Source organism: Astyanax mexicanus, chromosome 18, assembly GCF_023375975.1.
Source record: "Astyanax mexicanus isolate ESR-SI-001 chromosome 18, AstMex3_surface, whole genome shotgun sequence".
NCBI classification, from domain to species: Eukaryota; Metazoa; Chordata; class Actinopteri; order Characiformes; family Acestrorhamphidae; genus Astyanax; species Astyanax mexicanus.
The window spans coordinates 27,312,773-27,335,600 of record NC_064425.1 but is presented as its reverse complement, the minus strand read 5'-3'; the positions used below and the strand labels follow the sequence as shown (position 1 = coordinate 27,335,600).

Genomic DNA, 22,828 nt, shown 5'->3' with positions numbered 1-22,828 from the left:
TCTTAAATATCTTAGCTTACCTTACAGCAGCTGCCTGAAAGACAAGTATTCAGAGCCCCTGCTGTGCTGCCCTGGAAAACCCTGCGATCGTTTTAGTGCCAAAACTTTTAATCAACCAAGCAGCGTCATGTAACACAAAATTGCCTGTTCAGGCAATATAAAGAATCCAGTTGGCACAATGTCACATTAAAATGTGTTGGCCTGACATGGTTTTGCTTGTAAATGCATAATTATTTACATTTTATTGTTTCAGTTGCATTTATTATATTACATTATATTACATTTGACAGATGCTTTTATCCAACGTGACTTACAAATAATGATGTATATTTCGCATTAGAGGACATAGAAGTTCATGGCAAAAAACATTTTTAGGCAGGGCCTAAAGGAGGCCAAAGAAAAATAGTGGGATAGAGGAGGAAAGGAGGGAAAGAAGGAAATGAGGTTAGAAGCAGTTAGAGTGTTAGAGGGGTTAGGAGAGTAAGTGCTCTTTGAAGAGCTCTGTCTTCAGGAGTTTCTTAAAGATAGCGAGAAATTCTCCTGTTCTGGTATTGGAAGGTAGTTTGTTATACCATTGGGGAACTAATATAGCAGCACATTGCACAATAAATATGATAAATATGGTCACAAAACAGCTTCACAGAGATCCAGCTCAGAGTTTCTTTTAACTAAGCCATTGGCAATGACGGCAGGGAAAAACTCCCTCAGATAAATCAATGAAAAGAAACCTTGAGAGGAACCATATCTCAGAAGGAGATCTCAACCACCTCTGGTCAACGTCGAACTATTTTTATTAGAATTATTGTTATTAGAAACTTTTAGATTCAGAAATAATTATAATCGAAGACATGCATTGTTATCTATGCTGGAACCCACAGCATGTAAATCAATGTAAATCAATGGTTCTCTTCTACAAGCTATTTTAAACACACACTATATTTACATCCTTGTTTAGCCCATTGTACTAAAATGTAATTTAGTATTGCGCAGTCACGCTGCGGCAGCACCGGCCTCGCTGGAACATTGGTTTGCAGCTCAGTAGCCATGGCACAGCATCCCATCAGAGCAGGAGAATTGGAGTGGAGGCCTGGCGCTGTCTCATTCATTAGCATTGCTATACGGGGCTCCAGCCATCAATGCAACGGCACAGCAGCTAAAACACACAACTCAGCACGGCCACCTTTGGCTGGAATTAGCGCTGCCCACACCTACACACACCGGCGAGGAGCATCGAATCCGGAGAGAGCAGAGACTCACGCCAGCCCAAGCCGACGAGTAAATTGTTTCACGGGAGCAAGGAAGAGAAAAGAGAGGAGACACGGAGTGAGCTGGAAAGAACGGAGGTAAACAAGAGAATAGAGGGGCGGCAGGAAGACCGTGGAGTGGGAGGCAATAAAGGAGAGACTGCCAGAATGAGAGGGTGATTCTGAGAGCCATCACCCTGTCAGCTACGAATTAGGGAGAAGAAGATGGGAAATCAAGATAGCAGCAGTGAACTGATAGCGAGCTGTGAGTGACGGAGGGAAAGTGCTTCTTCTTTGGAGAAGGCTGTTGGACTATATACCAATAGCCTGAACTAACACGCTTCACAATACGGACGCATTACTGAAGTGTGGCACGCTGTAATGTAATTTACGCCGCGTAGCCGAGTGTCTCTCATGTTTAGAAGTTCTGGGACCAGAGTCTGAAACAATGTCAGTGTTCGATTTAAAAGCACTGCTGCATCTGCCTTTCCACAAACACTTTTCATTTCAGCTTAAATGCACTTGTTAGGAGTCGCTGAATGGGGCCCTATTCTATTTACATCAAACATGTACAACATTAAAACCCAAGTGATATTAGAATACCATGACCCATCTCCTACAGTCCCTGTCCGTTTATTCAGCTCCACAGACCATAGAGAAGCATGCTGTTATTCTATAACTAGAAAAGTGTGTTTCCTGAAGGAAAGGCTGGATGGTTGTGCAGCTAAAATTGCTCAATTGCTCGTTCGCTATGGTGGTTTCTATGGTGTTGCTACACACTAAAAAACAATACAGGGTACATTATAAGTACTTCCTGTATTTAAAGATACACTTTTTTATAATTGTACTCTCAAAAATAAAATAATATTGGTCTTTAGAGGGTCAGATGTGTTCTCTCTGAAGTGCATAGTCTTTCCTAAAAGTAGGAAGTACAGATTTTTCATTTAAAAGCCAGGCAATTTTAGGTCATTGTGCTCTTGACACATTTTCAGTCTTTATAATCTTTACTGGTACAAAAACCATGGGTACAAAAAATAACTTTTACTTTTACTAGTACTCTATTGCACCTCAATAAAGGGTACAGCCCCAGCGATAAGTTTGTACTCTTTTAAGTACAAATCTGAACCTATTTTTCTTAGTGTGTAAATGATTGGTAGGCGGTTGCTTTGGTGTTGCTATGATGTATGTGTTGGTTGCTAAGCTGTTGCTAAGCAGTTGTTGGGTAGTTGCTAAGGTGTTGCTATGGTATCCGTGGTGGTTGCTAGGTGGTTGCTATGGTGTCTGTGGTGGTTGCTATGGCGTTGCTAAGCTGTTGCTTGGTGGTTGCTAAGGTGTTGCTATGATATCCTCGTTGGTTGCTATGTTGTTTCTAAATGGTTGATTAGATGTTGATAGGTGGTTGCTAAGGTGTTGCAACGGTATCCATGCTTCTAACCTACAGTCTCACCACTAGTTTTGTAACTTACTACTTATTTTAAACATCTGTTCTGCAAATAAGTACTGATGATCAGCCTGCAGCGTTAGCTTACTAGCTTACACTAGCTTACACTAGCTTCCTTTTCCTTCCTGAAATTCTTAAAATGTTCTACTTACTTAGATTTGACATTTTTTTTAGCTTATCAGAGACAAACTTCTGTTTTTTACGCATTCTAGGATTCCTTTTAGGAGTGCTTGAGTCCCCATAAAAAAGGGCTGAAACCAGAAATATCCAACCAAAACAACTTGTCATAAAATTCTGATAAGACTTATTTTATTTATCATACTGACAAACATCTCCGACCCACGGACACACAGACTACACAAGACATAACCAGATTTAATAATTTAAAAAGTCAGCAATCTGTGCTTCAACACTTCTTCTGTGGTATTGAAAGACACCTGGCAGCACGGTGGCTTAGTGGTTAGGACGTACGCCTCCCAGCTCTGGGGTCTTGGGTCTGTGTGGGTTTCCTCAGGGAACTCCGGTTTCCTCCCACAGTCCAATAACATGGAGATCAGGTAAATCGAATACTGAAATTGAATACTCTAAATTAATCTAGTAAAATTGGATACTCTAAATTACCCAGAAACATTGCATACTCTAAATTGATCAATGTGTATGTGTAAAGTGTGTGGAATGTATGTAAATTTGTGTGTGTAAATATATGTATGACTGTGTGCCCGGATAAGGATTAGCATATCTGGGTAAATGCTGTCCTGGGTAAATGCTGTAGTGCCCGATGCAGTCCAGCAGGTGGACGGTTGTTTCCGGTTGAGAGTACGCTGTGCGCTATTGGCTGCTGCTTCTCACCGGTGTGTGGATGAGTGCTGAGTATAAATTGGTTCTACGTAAAAATGTGTAAATTATAAAGCGTCCTTGGGTTTCTAGAAAGGTGCTATATAAGTTAAACTTCATCATCATCATCATCATCATCATCATCATCACCATCTGCAAACCTTAGGTTACCATAACCACTGCATACAGAGAACACCACACAAGACCAGCCAGATGTTTCGAACGTTTTCTAAACCCATTCTTCAAGCCATCACAATTTAGCTCAAGTTCTTTTTTTTTTTGCCCATTTTTTACCAATACTTCCACCATATCTACATATTTAGTTTAATTTACTCTGTATCACCACCTACAGTATATATTTAAAAAACAATCATTACATTAAATGGTGTCAGTCGCACAAACAGAGAGCTTATTTGAGGAAGAAATGTAAAGGATTCATTCAGTCTTACCTGGAACCAAAGAGCTCTCCACTACTTCTGACTGCCCAAGCCGTAGCAATGTGATGATAATGAAGGCTGTGGCTTCTGACCATGCGATCCGCATGATGCTTACTGAACTGGCATCCCTGGAGTCCGCTCTACTCCCCTGATTCCCCTGCACACAAAGAGAGAACATAAAAAATGACCTTTTATTCCAATTCTAAAGCAAATCATATCACTTTTTTATTTACATTCTCACAGTGCGATTTTTGTACTCTTTTATTTGTTGTAACGTATCATTCTTTATGATTGTCTACCTCACATGATTGTTTACCTCACTGGATTATACAGCTCTGGAAAAAAATAAAAGACCACTTAACAGGATAATTTTCCTTGATTTTCCCAAATTAAAAAACCTCTGGAATATAATCAAGAGGATGATGGATGATCACAACCCTTTAAACCAAGCTAAAATGCTTGAATTTTTGCACCAAGAATAAAGGCATAAAGTCATCCAAAAGCAGTGTGTAAGACTGGTGGAGGAGAACATGCCAAGGTGCATGAAAACTGTGATTAAAAACCAGGGTTATTCCACCAAATACTGATTTCTAAACTCTTAAAACTTTATGAATATGAACTTGTTTTCTTTGCATTATTTGAGGTCTGAAAGCTCTGCATCTTTTTTGTTATTTCAGCCATTTCTCATTTTCTGCAAATAAATGCTCTAAATGACAATATTTTTATTTGGAATTATTTGGAATTTATTTATGGGAGAGATGTTGTCCATAGTTTACAGAATAAAACAAAAATGTTCATTTTACTGAAACATATACCTTTAAATAGCAAATAAGAGAAACTGATTTAGAAACTGAAGTGGTCTCTTGTTTTTAATTTATTCATTTTAATGACATTCCATTTCTAAAATATTTCTATTGGTTGTGTCATTCACATCATGTCAAAAAATAGAAATACAAGCTTTTTGCATGACGGCCACAATATACAGTAAATTCTGCAATCTGTGTCAGCTTTGTAAGAAATATTGAACATGTAAATCCACTATATAAAGATACATTTATAGATTGTAGCCAGTATATCAAGTTCAACTACTTCTCCAGTTCTAAAAGTTATAAACAGGGTAAATAAACGTAGCAGACAAATTGGAAAGAATGCAAAATACAAGATATTTGTGTGAAGCTCAAGTAAATTCAGCAATACATCCACAGAACAGCCATTAAACACAGACCTCTGCAATATCAACACAGAAGAATCAACAGAAATGAATATGTTGCTAATAGTACATGGTTCAGTCTGTCTAGAATCTAGATGAAAGCTGAATAGTTAAAAAAACATCCACACAAAAGTACTGTTGAAATGGGAAAATAAACTGATTAAAAAAGCTAATCAGGCCTTCACAATCTACGCTTGTTTACTCTGCAGTAAGAATGAGATACTCTTTTTCCAGTCTTCATATCTCAGAATCTGGATCCAGTAATCAGTCCAGTTCATCTTTTTGAAACAGCTACAGGTAATGAGGAAGCATCTGATTCAACTCCTGGCAGGGAAATGTAAAACAGTGCTTCATACATATTGATTAGAATGAAAGTTTGTTCACATATGATGGCGCCTCAGTGTCTAAAATATGATCACAAACTGCTTTCAAATAGTCCGTTTAGCTGGAAATATGCTGGATCTCAACACTGTATTGAAAACACATTTTGCCAATGCATCTCTCTGTCTGAAAAATGATACTATTCCTTTTTTTTTCTTTTGCATAATGTAAATGGACCTTCTAATGGGAAACATTGTACTCTGAGGTGCAACTGTACAGAATACACAATTCAAGAAGAAAGATACATATCTGCACTATAAATATAGCTCTGAAAAAATGTATGAGACCACTTTAGTTTCTGAATCAGTTTCTCTGATTTTGCTATTTATAGGTATAGGTTTGAGTAAAATGAACATTGTTTTTTTTTATTATTATTCTATAAACTAGAATAAAAATCCAAATAAAAATATTGTCATTTAGAGCATTTATTTGCAAAAAAAAATCTATATTTGGTGGAATAACCCTGGTTTTTAGTCACAGTTTTCATGGCTCTTGGCATGTTCTCCTCCACCAGTCTTACACACTGCTTTTGGATAACTTTATGCCTGCACTCCTGGTGGAAAATTTCAAGCAGTTCAGCTTGGTTTGATGGCTTGTGTTTAGCCATCTTCCTCTTAATTATATTCCAGAGGTTTTCAATTTGGTAAAATCAAAGAAACTCATAATTTTCAAGTGGTCTCTTTTTCCAGAAATGTATATAAATAATATAAATGTATATAAATATGAAACTGTCTGACTGCCATCAGATCTCAAACAGAACCTGGATTCAGAATGGTTCCAGCCCATAGTAGTCTAGGTTTCTCATTCATGACACCACTTCAAAAAATGGTGGGCAATTTGTCAAAACACCCATCCTGTTCAATCATTTGCCAACATAATTTGTCAAACTGACAAAATGTCTTTGCATTTTAGTGACATGTCTTACAGCCAATGATTTCTCACCAAGAGGTACACTACCTTATGATAGGGCAACAGGGGAAGCACTTTTACACCTTATTGTGGCCAATCAGACCACACCTTTAATCATTTGCATAGCTGCATATCTGAGACATAAATGCATTCCATGTTTTTGCAGAACTTTGGGTGCTTTTTTTTATGAATAATATCTAATTAATAAGCTAATCCAATTATTTTGGCCAGTATTGTACCAATTCTGATGCTGAGTGTTGGATCATCACACTGCTAATTCGTGGTTCATTTTCTCTGCAATTTCATCACACTGTTTGCCAAAAAAAAACAAGAAATAGAATAGAAATATAGACATATGTTGAGGCCATAACTGATTTAGCTGTGCTGTTTCAGTAATCTACACAATCTCTTGGGTTTATGGTTGTGCAATACAGTTGAGTTAAAACCTTTTTAAAACTTTTCAATTGGATCTAGGCCTCTAAAACACCTGCTGTTTGGCTGTTTGCTTATGTCACCATGCACCCAAGGCAGGGCACAATAATATGAATCAGCTATTATTATTATTATTATTATTATTATTATTATTATTATTATTATTATTATTATTATTATTTCACACTCCTGCTCCACCACCTGCTCCTTTCATCCAGCATCATGCAGAAAATAGGCAGAATAGTTTCAAAATAAGAGATATGTGCTTATATTAAAGTAACTATTATAAAACCTTGTAACATAATATGATTATTCTACAAGTTTGTAATTTTACAAGCATAATTACTGATGATAATTTGTTTGCTAAAAAGGTTTTTTCCTAAGCTTAACACAGAATATAACTACACTACCTTCACCTTCTACACACACACACACACACACACACACACACATACATCCACACACTCAATTTCTGCTTCCCCTATTTCCCTCAGCATCTTCCTCCTGCCCGTAATGGCACTGCTGTGTAAGAAGCTGCAGAATTGTGGACTGGAATAGCCATTCTTCTGCTCTTATCATGGAGCCCAGAGTAAACACTCCCTCACTCTCTCTTTCTGAGTGTTTCCTGAGCAGAGAATTAGAGTAGCGGCCGAGCGCGGCGCTATCAGATTTGAGCTATGGGCCGACTCATTGTCACTCTCCCCTCTTATCGCTCCTTATTTCCCCTCAGTGTTGCGGCAGCCTGATAGAATTATGTATTGTGTCTCTCACAATTGTGCAATTTGCATGCAGTGATGACAGGCGCATTTGCCACTAACTGGACGATAGAGGCCAAGTATCATTTTATCCACCCCTCTTACTTTCCCTTTTTTTTTTCATTTCCTCATTTATAACATACACACAGCATATCCAGCCTATCCTACCAGTGTCCTGTTGATGCTGGGGGAAAGAGAGAAAGAGAGAGAGAGAGAGAGAGAGAGAGAGAGAGAGATTGAATTCTCTCTGATAATTGTGTCAGATAGGCAAGCAAAGCACCTTTCACAAACAATCAGATAAATACCCAATTACCAGCCATGAGACGCCGGTGACAGGAGGAGAGCAAAGGCCTCGCGGAGGCGGACCAACGCCGGACAAAAGATGGCCTCCTAACCCTGCGCCACAGCAGGTACAGCTCCAGACAGCTAAGAGTAATTATTCCATTTCATTTCATTAATGAAAGGATTGATTCGGGATAAAAGAAGATTTACAAGCAACACAACCTTCCACCAAATTACATGCATGTGGATGGAGCCAATCAGAAGCCCACAAAGCAAAATAGAGAGATCCGTGTTCCATTTGCACACAAAAGACATCAACCTGAATCTGCAAATGAAATAAGAAGATAATAAAACTCTTTTACTGAGGGATTAAAACGAGCTAAACACTAATTAAACCTTAACTGCATTTCTTACTAAACTAATTCAATTAGCATAACTTAAATATTACACAAACGTGGCTTCACTTATGCTGATAAAGTCAAACTAACTCAAAGTTTATGTGTTGCCTTCTTGCATTTATAGCTGCTCTTAGAAAAAAAACGTGTTTGTTTTAAGTGTTTGATTTGAGTTAGTGTAGCTTAAATAATTTACGGCAATCGGTTTCCTCAAATGAAATAAGTTGATGCTTTTTGATAGGAAGTTTTTATAACTACAGCCTATTTATTTTAATAGTGGTAGATGAGTTAGCTCAACTTGATTTGCTGGAGTTGTGTAAAAAAACAGTGAATTCAAGTTTCTGTTAAGTCAGACATACTTAATTTTAATGAGTTGGCACAACTATTATATACATCCAAAAAAAGATCTTTGAGTTAAACCAACTTATAATAACTGAGTTTAGTCTGTTGCCATTAACAGCTTCTTTTCCATTGGCTTCTGGCCAAACATATTTGCATACTGGGTGTGTCCTCCAGTTACTGACACTCACCATCAGTGTGTAGTGATTCTCCCCGGGCTACCTTAGGTAAATTTGTAGCTCATATATCATGAATAATATCTCAGTACTGTTCACTCTATAGCTAATTTATGTGAATTAATCTTTTTTTTTTTTTTTTTAACTCCACACAGTATTAAAATTAACTAAAAAAAATAGTTTTGAAAACTTAATTCATTTGAGGAAACAAATTACCCAAAAATAATTTGAGTAGACTTAACTTATTAGGCTTTACAGTGTAGCTGAAATCCCAGAAAGACTGTTAGAGCAATCTCCCTGTCCAAAATTTCTACTAAATTCATGTGTGAACAGAGGCCTCTAATATTGCTGTGTTTTTTACAGTACAGTTTTTCTCTGTTTTTGGTTAGAATTGATTCTAGTGGCAAAAAAAACTTTGTAAACTATATTTGTGAATGTTAAAAAAAACTTTTAAACATGGTCATGGAATACCATTATGCAAGTGTTATGCAAGGGACATCTAGGAAATGTCCACACATGTACTGTATACATATGAGGTGTACTGGAGGTGTTATCTTGTAAATGAGGTTAAACACTGGCCACCATGCTCATGGCAAGGCTACATGAATGATCATAGTTGGAGCGAGGTCTGATGATGCTAAATGAAAGGGACAGTTCATTTCCCAATAAAAAAAACAGTTGTGCTATGTTTAATATTCCTCAAGCCACAGTGTCATGTGTGTAGTAGAAATATGTTATAGAAGGAATTACCACCCACAGTGGACATCACAATGTAAAACTGTCCATGCAAACACACAAGCGACATCCACATTCAATGCAAGAGACCCGATGCACATGGGATGTGGTTAGTGCAGCGTTTCATAACTTTGGGTTTCTGTCCCATAACATGGCATGTAATAGTATATTGTCACTGTCCAATTAAACAGCAACTTTACAGGAGAGAGATAAAACCTTCTTAACTTAGTTTTTCTTATTTAAATTTTTATTTGGGAAAGAGAAAAGCTTAACATTACACATTTTCACATCAGAGAGAAACTCTGTGTCGCGTTCTGGTCCTGTTCTCTGTCTCTCCTGTCTGTCTGTGTGTATTTTTCCTGCCTTCCTGCCTTTTATCTCTTGTCATGTGCTCCCCAGCACATGGTCCAGTGTTAACTTTTTCTTTTCTCCCATGTCTCCACTTTCAGTGTAACTCCGCCTCCTTGTTACCTGTCCCCAGGTGTTTCCTGTTTCCTGTTCTTAAAATATTTCTCCCACCTACATCCGCCCTTGAACTCCTTGCTGCAATCTGTGATAGAGTGTCATACAAGGCATTCTCCTGCATTTCAAAGATTATAAGACTTAAAATCCAAGGAGGTTATGTTACACATACTACACTTAAAGCATTACATAATTAGGTATAGTGGTGTTATTACTAAGACCAATAGTAATTTGGTCTTATTGGTTCAATGTACTCAATAAATTGTTACCATATCTGATTACATATATATTTATGAATTATATCAAACCATTTGTCTATAGGGGGGGGGGGGGGGGTCTGCGGGGGCAGAATGTAACCATCTCCTTGTTATCACTTTCTTGCTGGCTACTACAACAAGCATTAGTTTTCTATCCTTTTTTTCACTTAAAGTTATAGTAGAAACATTGCCCAGGTACAGAATTTCATACTTTAGTGGAAAATTTGTTCCATATTTCTGCTTATGTCCTTCCAATATGGCATAAGAATTTTTACCTTTTGTCCACAGTTTCTCCAGCATTCTGTAGCAGTGTCCATGTGTCGATTTGGCAATGGAGAAATAAAATACTGCATGATGTTCTTCCAGTTAAATGCCCTTCACACTGCTGCGCGGATTGACTTCCACTGTAATTCGCATATTCTGTGCCATCCATCCACATTATAGAAAAAGTACCTTCTCTTTCTCATTTCCTCTTAACATATAGTGTATTATATAATTTGACCTCCTACAAACCATTTTACATCCTAGAAATTATTTTATTACACACACCTGAATCATTTGGGGATAGAAATACTTGAAAAAAATTTCCTTCCTCTCTTTTTTCTATTGATTGTGACATAAAACATTCTTAATCTTACTGTACATGAAAGTTCCTCACACTCCTCACAATCATTTAAACAGTCTTTTATTTAAAAATCAGAATGCTGTACTTCACCATCGACAAATTCCTGTATCTATACAGCAAAATCTGGATTTAAATTTCAGAGTTAAACAGCTGAGAGTTTATTTTTACTCTAAATTTGTCATTTTAAATAGTCTTCAGTGCCCAATTAAACTCATTATTTGCATAATGGGCATGCCCCCCAATCCTACATCCCATCAGTGTGTAGTCATGCCCACCAGGGCTACCTTCAGTTTTGCTTTTGCTGTGTACATACAGTAGTTGGACAATGAAACTGAAACACCTGGTTTTAGACCACAATATTTTATTGTCCCGACGGACAGTTGTGGCGAAAACAGGAAAGTTGAGGTGCACGTTGAATTCTGCCGTGATTTGAGCAGCCGTGGTTTTATGTTTTTGGATACAATCCATGTTAGCACCCGAACATCCCTTTCAGACAGCTTCCTCTTACAAGTGTCCACAGTTAATCCTGTTGGATGTGGATGTGGTTGGTCCTTCTTGGTGGTATGCTGACATTACCCTGGATACCGTGGCTCTTGATACATCACAAAGACTTGCTGTCTTGATCACAGATGCACCAGCAAGATGTGCACCAACAATTTGTCCTCTTTTGAACTCTGGAATGTCACCCATAATGTTGTGTGCATTGCAATATTTTGAGTAAAACTGTTAAAGCTCTTACCCTGCTAATTGAACCTTCACACACTGCTCTTACTGGTGCAATGTGCTGTTAATGAAGATTGGCAACCAGGCTGCTCCAACTTAGCCATGAAACCTCCCACAGTAAAATGACAGGTGTTTCAGTTTCATTGTCCAACCCCTGTATGTGTGACTGTAAGCATGTGTGACTGCAACTGAGCAAAACTTAAAATCTATGTATCATTACAGGCAAAGAATATTATTCTGGAAGTTTCTCTGATTTCACTGTCAGATTTTTTTTTTTTTTTTTTCATTTTTCACACAGGAAAAGTATCATGGGAGTGTGTTTTGTACAGGTCAGGTCAGGTCAAATTTGGACAACAGGAGCTGTCACAAAGCAGCTTTATGGAGATCTGAGTCCGAGCCTCTAGTGAGCCGGCCAGGGGCGACGGTGGCCGAGAAACATGATTCAGAATGACCGAGCTGTTGGTCATTCATGCTGTTTAACAGGACTCCCAGTCCCTGACATCCAAGTGAAATACCTTTTCATGTATCCATGTAAAGCCTGGACATCGGTGCTATAACGGTATAGGAATGCTTTCTATTTTTGGCCATTAAAATATTTTATCAATTTAAAATAATTTATCTTTAATATTTTGAAAACAAATCATATGCAACAGTCACAGATTTCAGTAAGTTTGTATAGTAAAGTGGGTGCATCTTTTTACTGGCGAAAATCTGAAGGAATAGCTGCAGAATAGCTAATGGCTTTATTTTCCAGGCTATTCCAGCAATTGATAGGCAGTCCTAATGGTATCCCAGGTGGCTGCTATGGTGTTGCGAGGATGTTGCTCTTTGGGGTGTTTTTATGGTGTTATTAGGTGGTTGCTATGGTATTCTAGGCTGCTAAGTGATTGCTAGGTGCTTGCTATGCTATTGCTAGATGATCGCCAAGTGGTTAATAGGTTGTTAGTTGCTGTAATTGCTCAGGTGGTTGCTTTGGTGTTGCTAAGGGGTTGTTACCTGCGTGCAATGGTATCCTAGGAAGTTTCTATGGTATTGCTAAGTGGACAGAAGATGGTTTTTATGGTATGAAAAAAAAGGTGCTTGCTATGGTATTTCAGGGAATTTTCTACGATGTTGCTTAGTGGTTGCTGAGGTGTTCTTCGACAGTTTTTGTTATATCCTTCTGTGATGTGGTTGCTATTGTATTACTAAGTGGTTGCCCTGGTAATACATGTTAATAGTTAGGTGTTATAAGTGTATTATCAAAACATAAATACATGAATAACTACTATGGGTAAAAAAAAAATCAGCAAAAAAAACTTTTGCTTCATGTCAATCAATAGTCATATTTTTTGTAGTTGTAATTTCTACCCTGACCTTTGGGGGCAGTACTGTTTATTTTACCCCAGATTAAAAGCCAGCCAAAAATGGAAGCCATGTGGAAACAATGGAGGTTCAGAGGAAGCTGTGGCTTTATTTCTCTGACTAATAAACCTCACATGATGAGAATTATCCAATTCATTTTGGAAGTGTCTTCTGAAAGATTTTAAAAGACTGGAGAAACTTTTGAAACGTATTTCTTTGGGTGTGTTTTGTGCATTTATCAATCAATGAGTTGTAGATATTGGTTTTAAATTTTTTTATTTAAAGTTTTGTGTTGGTAAATTTAGGGTTTAGAAAAACATTTATTTGCTCTCATATGATGGTACCACTCTCATTTATAAAATATATTTGAAAACGTGTTATTAAAGCATAACCTTTACAGTGCAACTGATCAAAAGCTGTGTATAAGCATAGAACACACAATCAATCCAAACTTTTTGCAGTTGGATCGATATCTCAAAAACTGTAGTGGAATTCTGACAGAAAATTGAGAAAAAAAAACTGGAGAGGAAGAGGAAGAATATAAATTGAATATAAATATCTATAAGTGAACAAAAGTGATCCTATTACTGAACCTTGAAGTGTGTGATTTATGGTGTTATTCAAAAAGAGGCTGTATCTAAGTACAGGTAGATGAAAATGCATGCTTTAGTGTTCCAGGAGAATCTGCAATGACCAAAAAAGAAACTCAACTGCTGGAAAAAAGCCCTCTTAGCTGAGCCATAACAAGATCGTAGAGGAGAACAGTTTAATCTCCGCTCTCTTCTGTTGCTCTTTCTTTCTCTTTCTCTTTCTTTTTTTTTTATGGTGGATGGTGACAGCTTACCATGTCAACACCCTCCCTAAACCGTGCATGCTCCTCTTCATGCCTGTTTCCAGGCACCCACCTCACAGACTCGCAACCCGCTAACCTGTCACTTCCTACCCCGGTGCTTTCATTTGGAAACTGACATGACACTATTTGCACATGAATAGGGCTCCTTACATCTGACGCGGGGAGGTTAGTGTGTTAAAGTTGGGGGGCTTAGCAGGTAAATCATTGGGGGGGGGGAGCGTTCAGAGGGCTTTGGGGAATCAAATGCACTTCAAATTACCTCTGACAACACCCACTGTTCCTTTCAGCTTAATCTCCTTCCTTTCATCTTCCAATTTGTGCCTCTGGAGCTACCCAGAACTTTCAGCCAGGGGAGCAACGGAGAGAAAAAGAGAGAGAAAGAATGAAAGAGAACAAAGAAGCAGCTAAAAAAAAAAGAGGAGCACATGGTTGATAGGTTGATGTTGTGCCAGCGACAAATTACAAAATGACCTGCAATTGTTAGCACTTCTGACGAATCATCCTCGCTTTCCTTTATGATACAAATGCGTTTGGATTGAGAAGCCAAGGAGAAAGCGCCACAATAGCAAAGCATTTCACCCTAAGCATTCACTTCCCCCCACGGACCACCGAGCTCAGTGTGAGGACGGCCGGACGTACAATTAGCCCGACTCAGACCGCCCTTCAAGCTGAAGAATACAATCCACAGATGGGAGAAAGTGCCCTCACCAAGAGTTCCCTCTCCAGTTCAATAGCGGACCTTTCTTTCTTTCAACCTTTTCAGCGTTTACAGTCGGTTCTGTTTTCACTCACGTTCCAGTAACTCATTGTGCTCTGCTCAAATGAAGTGCTTGAAATGCAAAGTTTGAATACTGAAGACAAGGACTCAAAGATTCAAGGATTCAAAGAGATTTTATTGTCAATTGCATCACATGTGGTACATGAGGAGGAACGAAATCGTGATCTCTCAATCTAGTATACACCCAAGAGCAATTGTTAAAATAGATAAATATAGATTAAAATAAAATTAAATGAAAATAAAAACACAATAAAATAAAATATAGAACAAAATACATATCAAGATAAATACACAAAAATAGAGAGAGTAGGCCGGTGGCAGCAATGTGAAGTCCAAGTGTGCAAGTTTGCTTTAGCAGCATGATCGTGTGAATTATCCATGCACAATCTTATATCAACAATTTTGTGATTGATTTTTTCATTTTATGACAAAAAAAGAAAATCTGGCAGTCATCATTTACAAGGTGACAAAATACTATGATGAAGGGACTGCATATGAATGTATGTTTTGCATTATGAGGCACACCGGATTATAAGGCAAACTATTAACTAACGTCTATTTTTTGGACCATTTGCATACATCCTTATAATCATCCTTATATATCCACAGAGGATTATAAGGCGCATTATGCGACACTAGTAAAGAACAGGGGTGTCGCTGTGTTTTCCTTCTAATTCAGAGACCTGTAAAGCTAACAAAGTAAACAAAACTGTAATTCTTGTAAAACTGTGAGTCCTGTATGTTAATCTACACCAATTTCTCTCCTGAAAACTGTTTATTTGGGTGAGTAAAGTGCTTCAGTTTATTTACAGTGAGCTTAGATATTAGCTTAGCCAATATTGTCACAGATTTTCAAGGCTAAGGCTGGGTGCAGCAGCATTAGCATTAGCAGTTAAATGGCAAACAGTGAAAGAGAAAGCGCTTATTGCGCTTATTGCTATTGCTCCAGCATTGTAAGCCGGGGTTAGCAGGAGGCTACAGGCTGATAATACTCAGCGGAGTGGCTTTACTGCTCCTTACAACCTGTCTAGTAGAATTCATACAGAAGGTGCTCTGGATTATAAGGCTCACTGACAATTTTTGGGAAAAATAAAGGATTTTAAGTGCAAAATATAGTAATAGAAATTCTCAAAGCAAAAAAAATATTTTAATTCCAAGTCATCTTAAAAGATACATGTGAGACTAGGGGCATAGCATGAAATTCTGAGCCCTGTACATTTCAATGCCAGTGGGCCCCTATCCATGCCAGTACACAAGGAACGTGAGCGAAAAAAAAAAAAAAAAAATCATGGGCCCCTCTCCCTAGTCGGGCCCTGGGTAGTCAGTTCCACTTTTCCCCCGACTACCACACCCATGTGTAAGACTAATGCTAATGCTAAGGCCAAAGCTTCTCAAAATCACACCACTCTTCTCAAAATGACATATCATTTACTGTAGCTCACCAGGCTCCGGAGTACAGGCTCTAGCAGTCATAGAGCCAGAACACTGGACATTAGTAAAAACTTAACTAAGTAAATAACTCTAGACTAAAGACTAAAGTCTAGACTAAAGACTCTAGACTAAAGACTAAAGTGACTAAATGTGATATTATAAAGGTGATTGAACAGGCCTTGTCTGGCTAAGACATTCCCTTACCCAGGGAAATGCATTTTCTTGCGTGTGACTATATTATCGAACTGTCCTTCTTATGATGACTCTGCAGATCATCACACATCACTGCAGTTGGTGTAGTGTGTCGATCCAACAGCAAAGTAAGGATTGAAGCACTAACTATTGAAACCAAATAGAACCTGGATTATTCACAGTCTAGTTGGAGTCTGTAGCAGTCCTGGTTTCTGGTTTCTCATTCACAACAATGCTACAATCAAAAGCCACGATGGCTGCGGGATGGAAAGCTTAGATGGCAGGCAATTGATCAGAATGCTGCCCTGCCTCTCTCAGTCCAATGATATGCTTCCTCTCAATGTCTGTCAACAGGGCAAAATGTTTTTAATTGTGTTGTAGAGAAACGTCTAGAAGTCATCGATCTCTCACCAAGAGGTACTCTACCCAAAATGTGCTATAGTAACCTACACAGCCTGAAATTAATTCAGGCAATCCATTCAGGCATTTTAGACATTCCTGGTTCAGAATAATCTGTTATGAAAAAACTAAACAATCCCAGAAACATCTAAATTCAAAAGGCGTTACGCTAAACGCGGAATCAAGCAGTCGAGAAAACGACATTGCGTTTGAATGCACGGCCCTCGTGTCCAGCACTCTATAAAACACCAAAGCCCCGCTGCCAAAGCAAAACCAATTTCATGCCCTTGCTCTTCTAGAACACTTTTACTGTAATCCTTTATCAGCATCGCTGGGCCGGTCAAATGCATCAGTAGGCCAGTCAAGCTCATGTCTTGGCAAGTCGCTTAGCATAGCGATGAGCCCAGCGCCTTGCGATTTTGCACACTCGATTTGCTGAATCATCATCTCCGGCTGAGCCCGGCTGCAAACCTGCACCTCTGATGCCGCCATGATGTTAAATAAACAATGTTTTTATATATTTATTTAGGTTTTTTTTGTTTGTTTTTTTTGCGGTGGCAAGCTTCATTACCCACCCGAACAGTGCACAGTGTTGGTAGGGTGCTAGGGCCACTCATGCAGGAGAAGAGCCCTGAGAAAACACAATCTAAACATCCCATACCAGGCTAGAACTGCAGACAAGAGGACAATCTCACTAAGTGAGCTCTCAGCTGTTTTGCTGTGTCAATGTCATGCGTGCGTAATGGATGGTCCGCTTCTGCCGTACCTCAGCATCCCGAACCGGCTCCGCCACCGCGCCTCGTAAAAATGACGGACAGGATCTAAACTGCCCGTGTTTACAGTGCATTATTCTTCGCCCCACTTCATTACAATAAAAGGATTAACCTGCATACTGCCATAAAGTGATTGGTGGAGGAGGGGGGCACTACAGCGTGCCTTTCCTTTCTCTTAGCATATATTACCTCCTGTCTGCCTGCCAGAGTGTCGAAACTAATCATGATACACACACACACACACACACACACACACACACACACAACCGCGAGTGTACACACATGCACCTCGGTGGGCTTTAATCCATCGGGCCACTTGGGACAACGTATGAAGAATATAAATGCAAAGTCATCATGGAGCTTTTACCGCAATAGTCAGCCTCTCATAGAGGGATGCATATACACACACTATGGATCTATATATATGGATATACTGTATGTTTTAAAAGTGAGCTCCATCAGGCTGAATCGTACTGAATGGTGCAGTTAACGGGACTATAAACTGTGCACTACGCAACTTTGGAGATAAACAGCAACTTCCAATTGCTGTTCATAAAAAAGTTGGGACAGCACGAAGAGCACACGTAAAAGTACAGTGTTAAAAAGTACTTGATTGTCATTCAATAGCAGCCAGTATGAACCAAAGATATTTCATTTTTTATCTGCTCAACGTCATTTTATATATTAATCTACAGGGGTTGGACAATGAAACTGAAACACCTGTCATTTTAGTGTGGGAGGTTTCATGGCTAAATTGGAGCAGCCTGGTGACCAATCTTCATTAATTAATAGCAAAGTGTAAAGAGCAAAGTGTAAAGGTTCAATTAGCAGGGTAAAGAGGACAAATTGTTGGTGCACGTCTTGCTGGCGCATCTGTGACCAAGACAACAAGTGTTTGTGATGTATCAAGAGCCACGGTCTCCAGGGTAATCTCAGCATACCGCCAAGAAGGACAAACCACATCCAACAGGATTAACTGTGGATGCAAGAGGAAGCTGTCTGAAAGGGATGTTCGGGTGTTAACCCGGATTTTATCCAAAAAACATAAAACCATGACTGCCCAAATCACGGCAGAATTCAATGTGCACCTCAACTCTCTTGTTTCCACCAGAACTGTCCGTCACAACAATAAATTATTGTGGTCTATTATTATTTCATGCATCCAACATATTCCAAAATGTGCCCCCTTGATTCCAGCCCAAGGTGTTCCTCACCGTCCTCGTTTTTAGAAGTCCCCTTGTTTGAGAGTTTACTTGTCAAGTCTTTTGGTTCTTTGGTTCTTAGTACTTCTGAATTCTTGTGTTCTTAGTTTATGTGCTTTAGATCTTCTGTGTTTCATGTATTCAGGTCTGTTGTAGATTCAATATTTGCCTCTCAAGTTTGTATCGTCTTAAATCCCAGTCTTGTTTCAGCTATAGAGTCTCTTGTTAGCTTAGTTTCGTTTAGTCTATGTTCTAGTCTCTGTTAAAGTAATTATCCTAGTCTTGTTTTTTAGTTCTTGGCATTGCCGATGTCTGCCTTCTGTTTGGTTCTTGTTAATCTTGTTTGTTTGATTAATCTTATATCACAGATGATTACAATCATGATTTGGTGCATAAGCAGTATCTTTAAAAGGCTGAGCCTTTGAGGAGTAGAGGATATATAGTTTTTACAAAAGTGTGAGAAAACGTTATATATTTAAATGTTTAAAAACAATCTTCCTCAAGGAAAAACTTGGAGGGAATTGTATATTTCTCCCTCTATACTGTAAGCCTGGATAAACAGAATTTCCTTAAATAATTTGAGGACATTCGTAGCCTCAAAGTTTGTAAGTAATGCTTACTGAAAACGTGAGTTAATTGGACTCAACTAGAAGAATTTCAGTCCAGAAAGGACAAGGGCACAATTCTAAGCTAAACATCTGTGATTTCTGATCCCTCAGAGAGCACTTCATCAAGGCCTGTCATTCAACAATAGCTGATAGAAGCACATGGGCAAGAAACTGCTTTAGAAAACCTTTGTCAAGCACTACAATACAGTTATAGTTATATAATCATTAATACCCAATAAAACTACTGCGCAAAACTGTAGTGAAGCTTTATATTAACCATGTCTAGAAGTGGCATCTACTTTTTTGGGCTCAGAAGCACCTGGGATGGAGCATCATGTAATTGAATTGTGTATTGCAGTCAGACGGACCCAGACGTTGTCCAATGCAGACCCAAATCGATAATCTACTGAGGATTTAATTCTGACATCATTAAAAGCGGCGGAACTTTTCTTGCCTGTGCTTTGCAGCGCAGTAAACTCACAGACCAATCACATGTGCTGTAAGATCACCAGATGCTCTCCTCCACCAATCAGATCTGTGCAGATTCGGAGCGTGGAGCACACAGGCAAATAAGGCAGTTAGAAGTTGGTTAGCAGTCTGAGAATAAAGCGAAAGTCTAATTCAGATGGTGCGCACCAGAAAAAAAAAATTACTACATTTATAAAACATACTTACTGTAATAATATTAAATAAAAAAAAAACTGCTGTTTTTAAACAAAGCTGATATTCTGGCCAAGGCAAACATTTCTCCATATATTGTACGATTTGTCATTAATGTAATTATTATTATTATGACAGGCAGGCCTAAATCTAATATATATAAAACCAAATAGAATAAATATAGCATTCTGAAACAAAGTTGACATAAAGATCCACATTATTAGACCCGATAATTCAATTATTGAATAAATGTTTCCATTTATGTATAATGTAATTATTGTGACAGGCCTATTTAAAACAATAAATATTGTTGAAATATACTGAATAGTATTTGTAATTTGTTTTGTCTTTCAGCTGTTGATGAAATAAAACACTAACAGAACTACTATAGGCTTCTTTAGTATACAGGATATAATACTGAATCATTACACAAGTTAAAAATGACGACTATTCGGACCTTGGCTTGACGAAATTTTCTCTCAGCGCACTGAATTCTAATTAAATACCCCTGTCCTATAGGAAAGTACCATTGAAGAACTTGTTTTAAGGAGTGTGAAATTCAACCTAAAATCAGGGGGGATTTCAGTACAGTGAACAAGATCTGCTATTACTCCAGCAGGAGATGTTTGGGGGGATTTATTTGACAGCAACAAAGCACTGCAGACCCTTATTAGCAATATGAGAGAAGCAGCGGGGTGATTGAAAATGAAGATTAATTTTGGGTAAAAGCAGAGGAGCGTGCTTTGCCAGACGAGGCGGCAGAAAGGTCTTCTCCCCAGACGGACCAGGCTCGGTTATCCGTCATCTCGTGTGAGCTATGGAGGAAAAATTAAAAGCTGATTATATCTTGGAGGGAGAAGTGTGGCCTGCACCCTCATAACCCCCAGAGGACCCTTACACAACTTCTGATGAATTATCCCCAGTTGACTGGCAGCTAGAACAGGGAAAACAAATATATAAATATATAAATATATAAATAAATAAATAAAAACACTCAATTTTACATGCCTCCACTCTGCCCAAGAGAGATGCTGTTCTAAAAAAACATTTCAATAAGAGATCCACCAACAAATCAGAGATATTTCAAAGAGCTTAAAAACTGTGAGTGTGACCAAAAAAGCAAATGCAGCTGTGTTTACAGAGAAGAGTCACTCATTCAGCAGGTGCAGGTAGATAAATGAGTCTCGAAACTGTAAGTCAAACAATAACTGAAGAAAATAAATGCGATATGCAAAACAACATGAAAAATCATAGTTGTAACCTTTAGAAATCAAAGCGTTATCACTCTTGCTTGGTTAAACTAGTGTATTTATTTTTATTATGTCTAAAAAAAATTATTCACATTCTGTATTGACAGGTTCCATTCATGTGTCACATTTTCATTTAATAAAAATAGAATCTAAAAGATGGTTTGAGTTCTGTAAAACAAGACTACCCAACTGGACATTATCTAAAAACAAAGTTTCAGTAAGTAAAAAAAAAATACTGATACTTAGTGAGACTATGGTGATGTTATGAACAGAGATATCTGTTTGATGAAAGATGTCATCAAAGAAGAAAAAATGAATGGCTCCGAGTGATCTAGCGACTAAGGCACTGCCACTATGATCGGGAGATTCAGCTGCTGGAGCCCAGCGAGAGCACAATTGGTCTTGCTCTTTCTGGGTGGGTAGATGGCACTTTCTCTCCACATCACTTTAAAGGGTGATGTCGATCTGCACAAGGCATCTGTGAGCTGATGTATGCACTGTGATGCTACTCGGCAATGCTGCATGAGCAGCAGTTTTAGTTTTGCTAGTCTTCACCCTCCTGGTGTTGGGGCATCATTAGTAATGAGTGGGTTGGGTAATTGGCCTTGTAAAAAAAGGGATAAAAATGTAAATAAAAGAATGAATGAAAGAATACCTTATGGCTGTGTAAATACTCTGTAGTTAAATTAAATGTAGTCTGTGTGAAATACCCTGCTTAAAGTTGTACAATTAAACAATTCCTCAAACAGGAATACCTGTCATTTGAGTGTGGGAGGTTTCATGGCTAAATTGGACGAGCCTGGTGGCCAATCTTCATTTACACACAACATTATGGGTGACATACCAGAGTTCAAAAGAGGACAAATTGTTGGTGCACGTCTTGCTGGCGCATCTGTGACCAAGACAGCAAGTCTTTGTGATGGATCAAGAGCCACGGTATCCAGGGTAATGTCAGCATACCACCAAGAAGGACCAACCACATCCAACAGGATTAACTGTGGACGCAAGAGGAAGCTGTCTGAAAGGGATGTTCGGGTGCTGAGCCAGATTTATCCAAAAACATAAAACCACAGCTGCCCAAATCACGGTAGAATTCAATGTGCACATCAACTCTCCTGTTTCCGTTGGGAAAATAAATTATTGTGGTCTAAAACCAGGTGTTTCAGTTTCATTGTCCAACCCCTGTATATCAATGGATTCAGTGGTAAACTTCACCAGAAGTTTACAAAGTTAACAAAGATAGACCCTGAAACTTTTTTTAAAAATCAGCCCTTCACCTTCTATAAAAGAGTGTGGCTTCAAGAAGTTACCCATGATTCAGTGCCATTGTTATCCAGAGAGTGTTGTGCTGTGCTTTCAGTGACCTTCAAACACATCACTTACTGCAGAAACCGAGCGCCGGCGGCCGGATCCCAAACACATGCGCCACACCCGCCGCTGGAAGGGATTTCACATTACCGCTCAATTCCAAGGTGTCCAAAGTGCTCTGCCAGGGCAGGTCTCATTTGGAAGCAGCCCGAGTGCTATTTGGCCACTGTGATTGGATCAGCAGGCACAGGAACAAAGCGGCCCGGGCTTTCTTTTGTGTCCCTTTGTGTCCCCCATGTCAGAAGTCCCCGGCACAAACAATGGAGCAACTGCCACGGCAGCTAAAGCAGTCATTATCTTCAGCAAGGATCGCTGGCTTTGCCCTGCTGCAAT

General features: G+C 38.7%; 1 protein-coding gene across 1 annotated transcript in view; it reads right to left on the bottom strand.

The window, feature by feature from the left end:
• robo1 (roundabout, axon guidance receptor, homolog 1 (Drosophila)) overlaps positions 1-22,828 on the bottom strand; it is a 480,259-nt gene that overhangs the window by 430,407 nt on the left and 27,024 nt on the right. The window contains exon 2 of the mRNA XM_022679654.2: positions 3,969-4,113. Coding sequence (XP_022535375.2) covers positions 3,969-4,062 — 94 coding nt within the window. The 5' untranslated portion in view covers positions 4,063-4,113. The remainder of the gene's footprint in view (positions 1-3,968; positions 4,114-22,828) is intronic.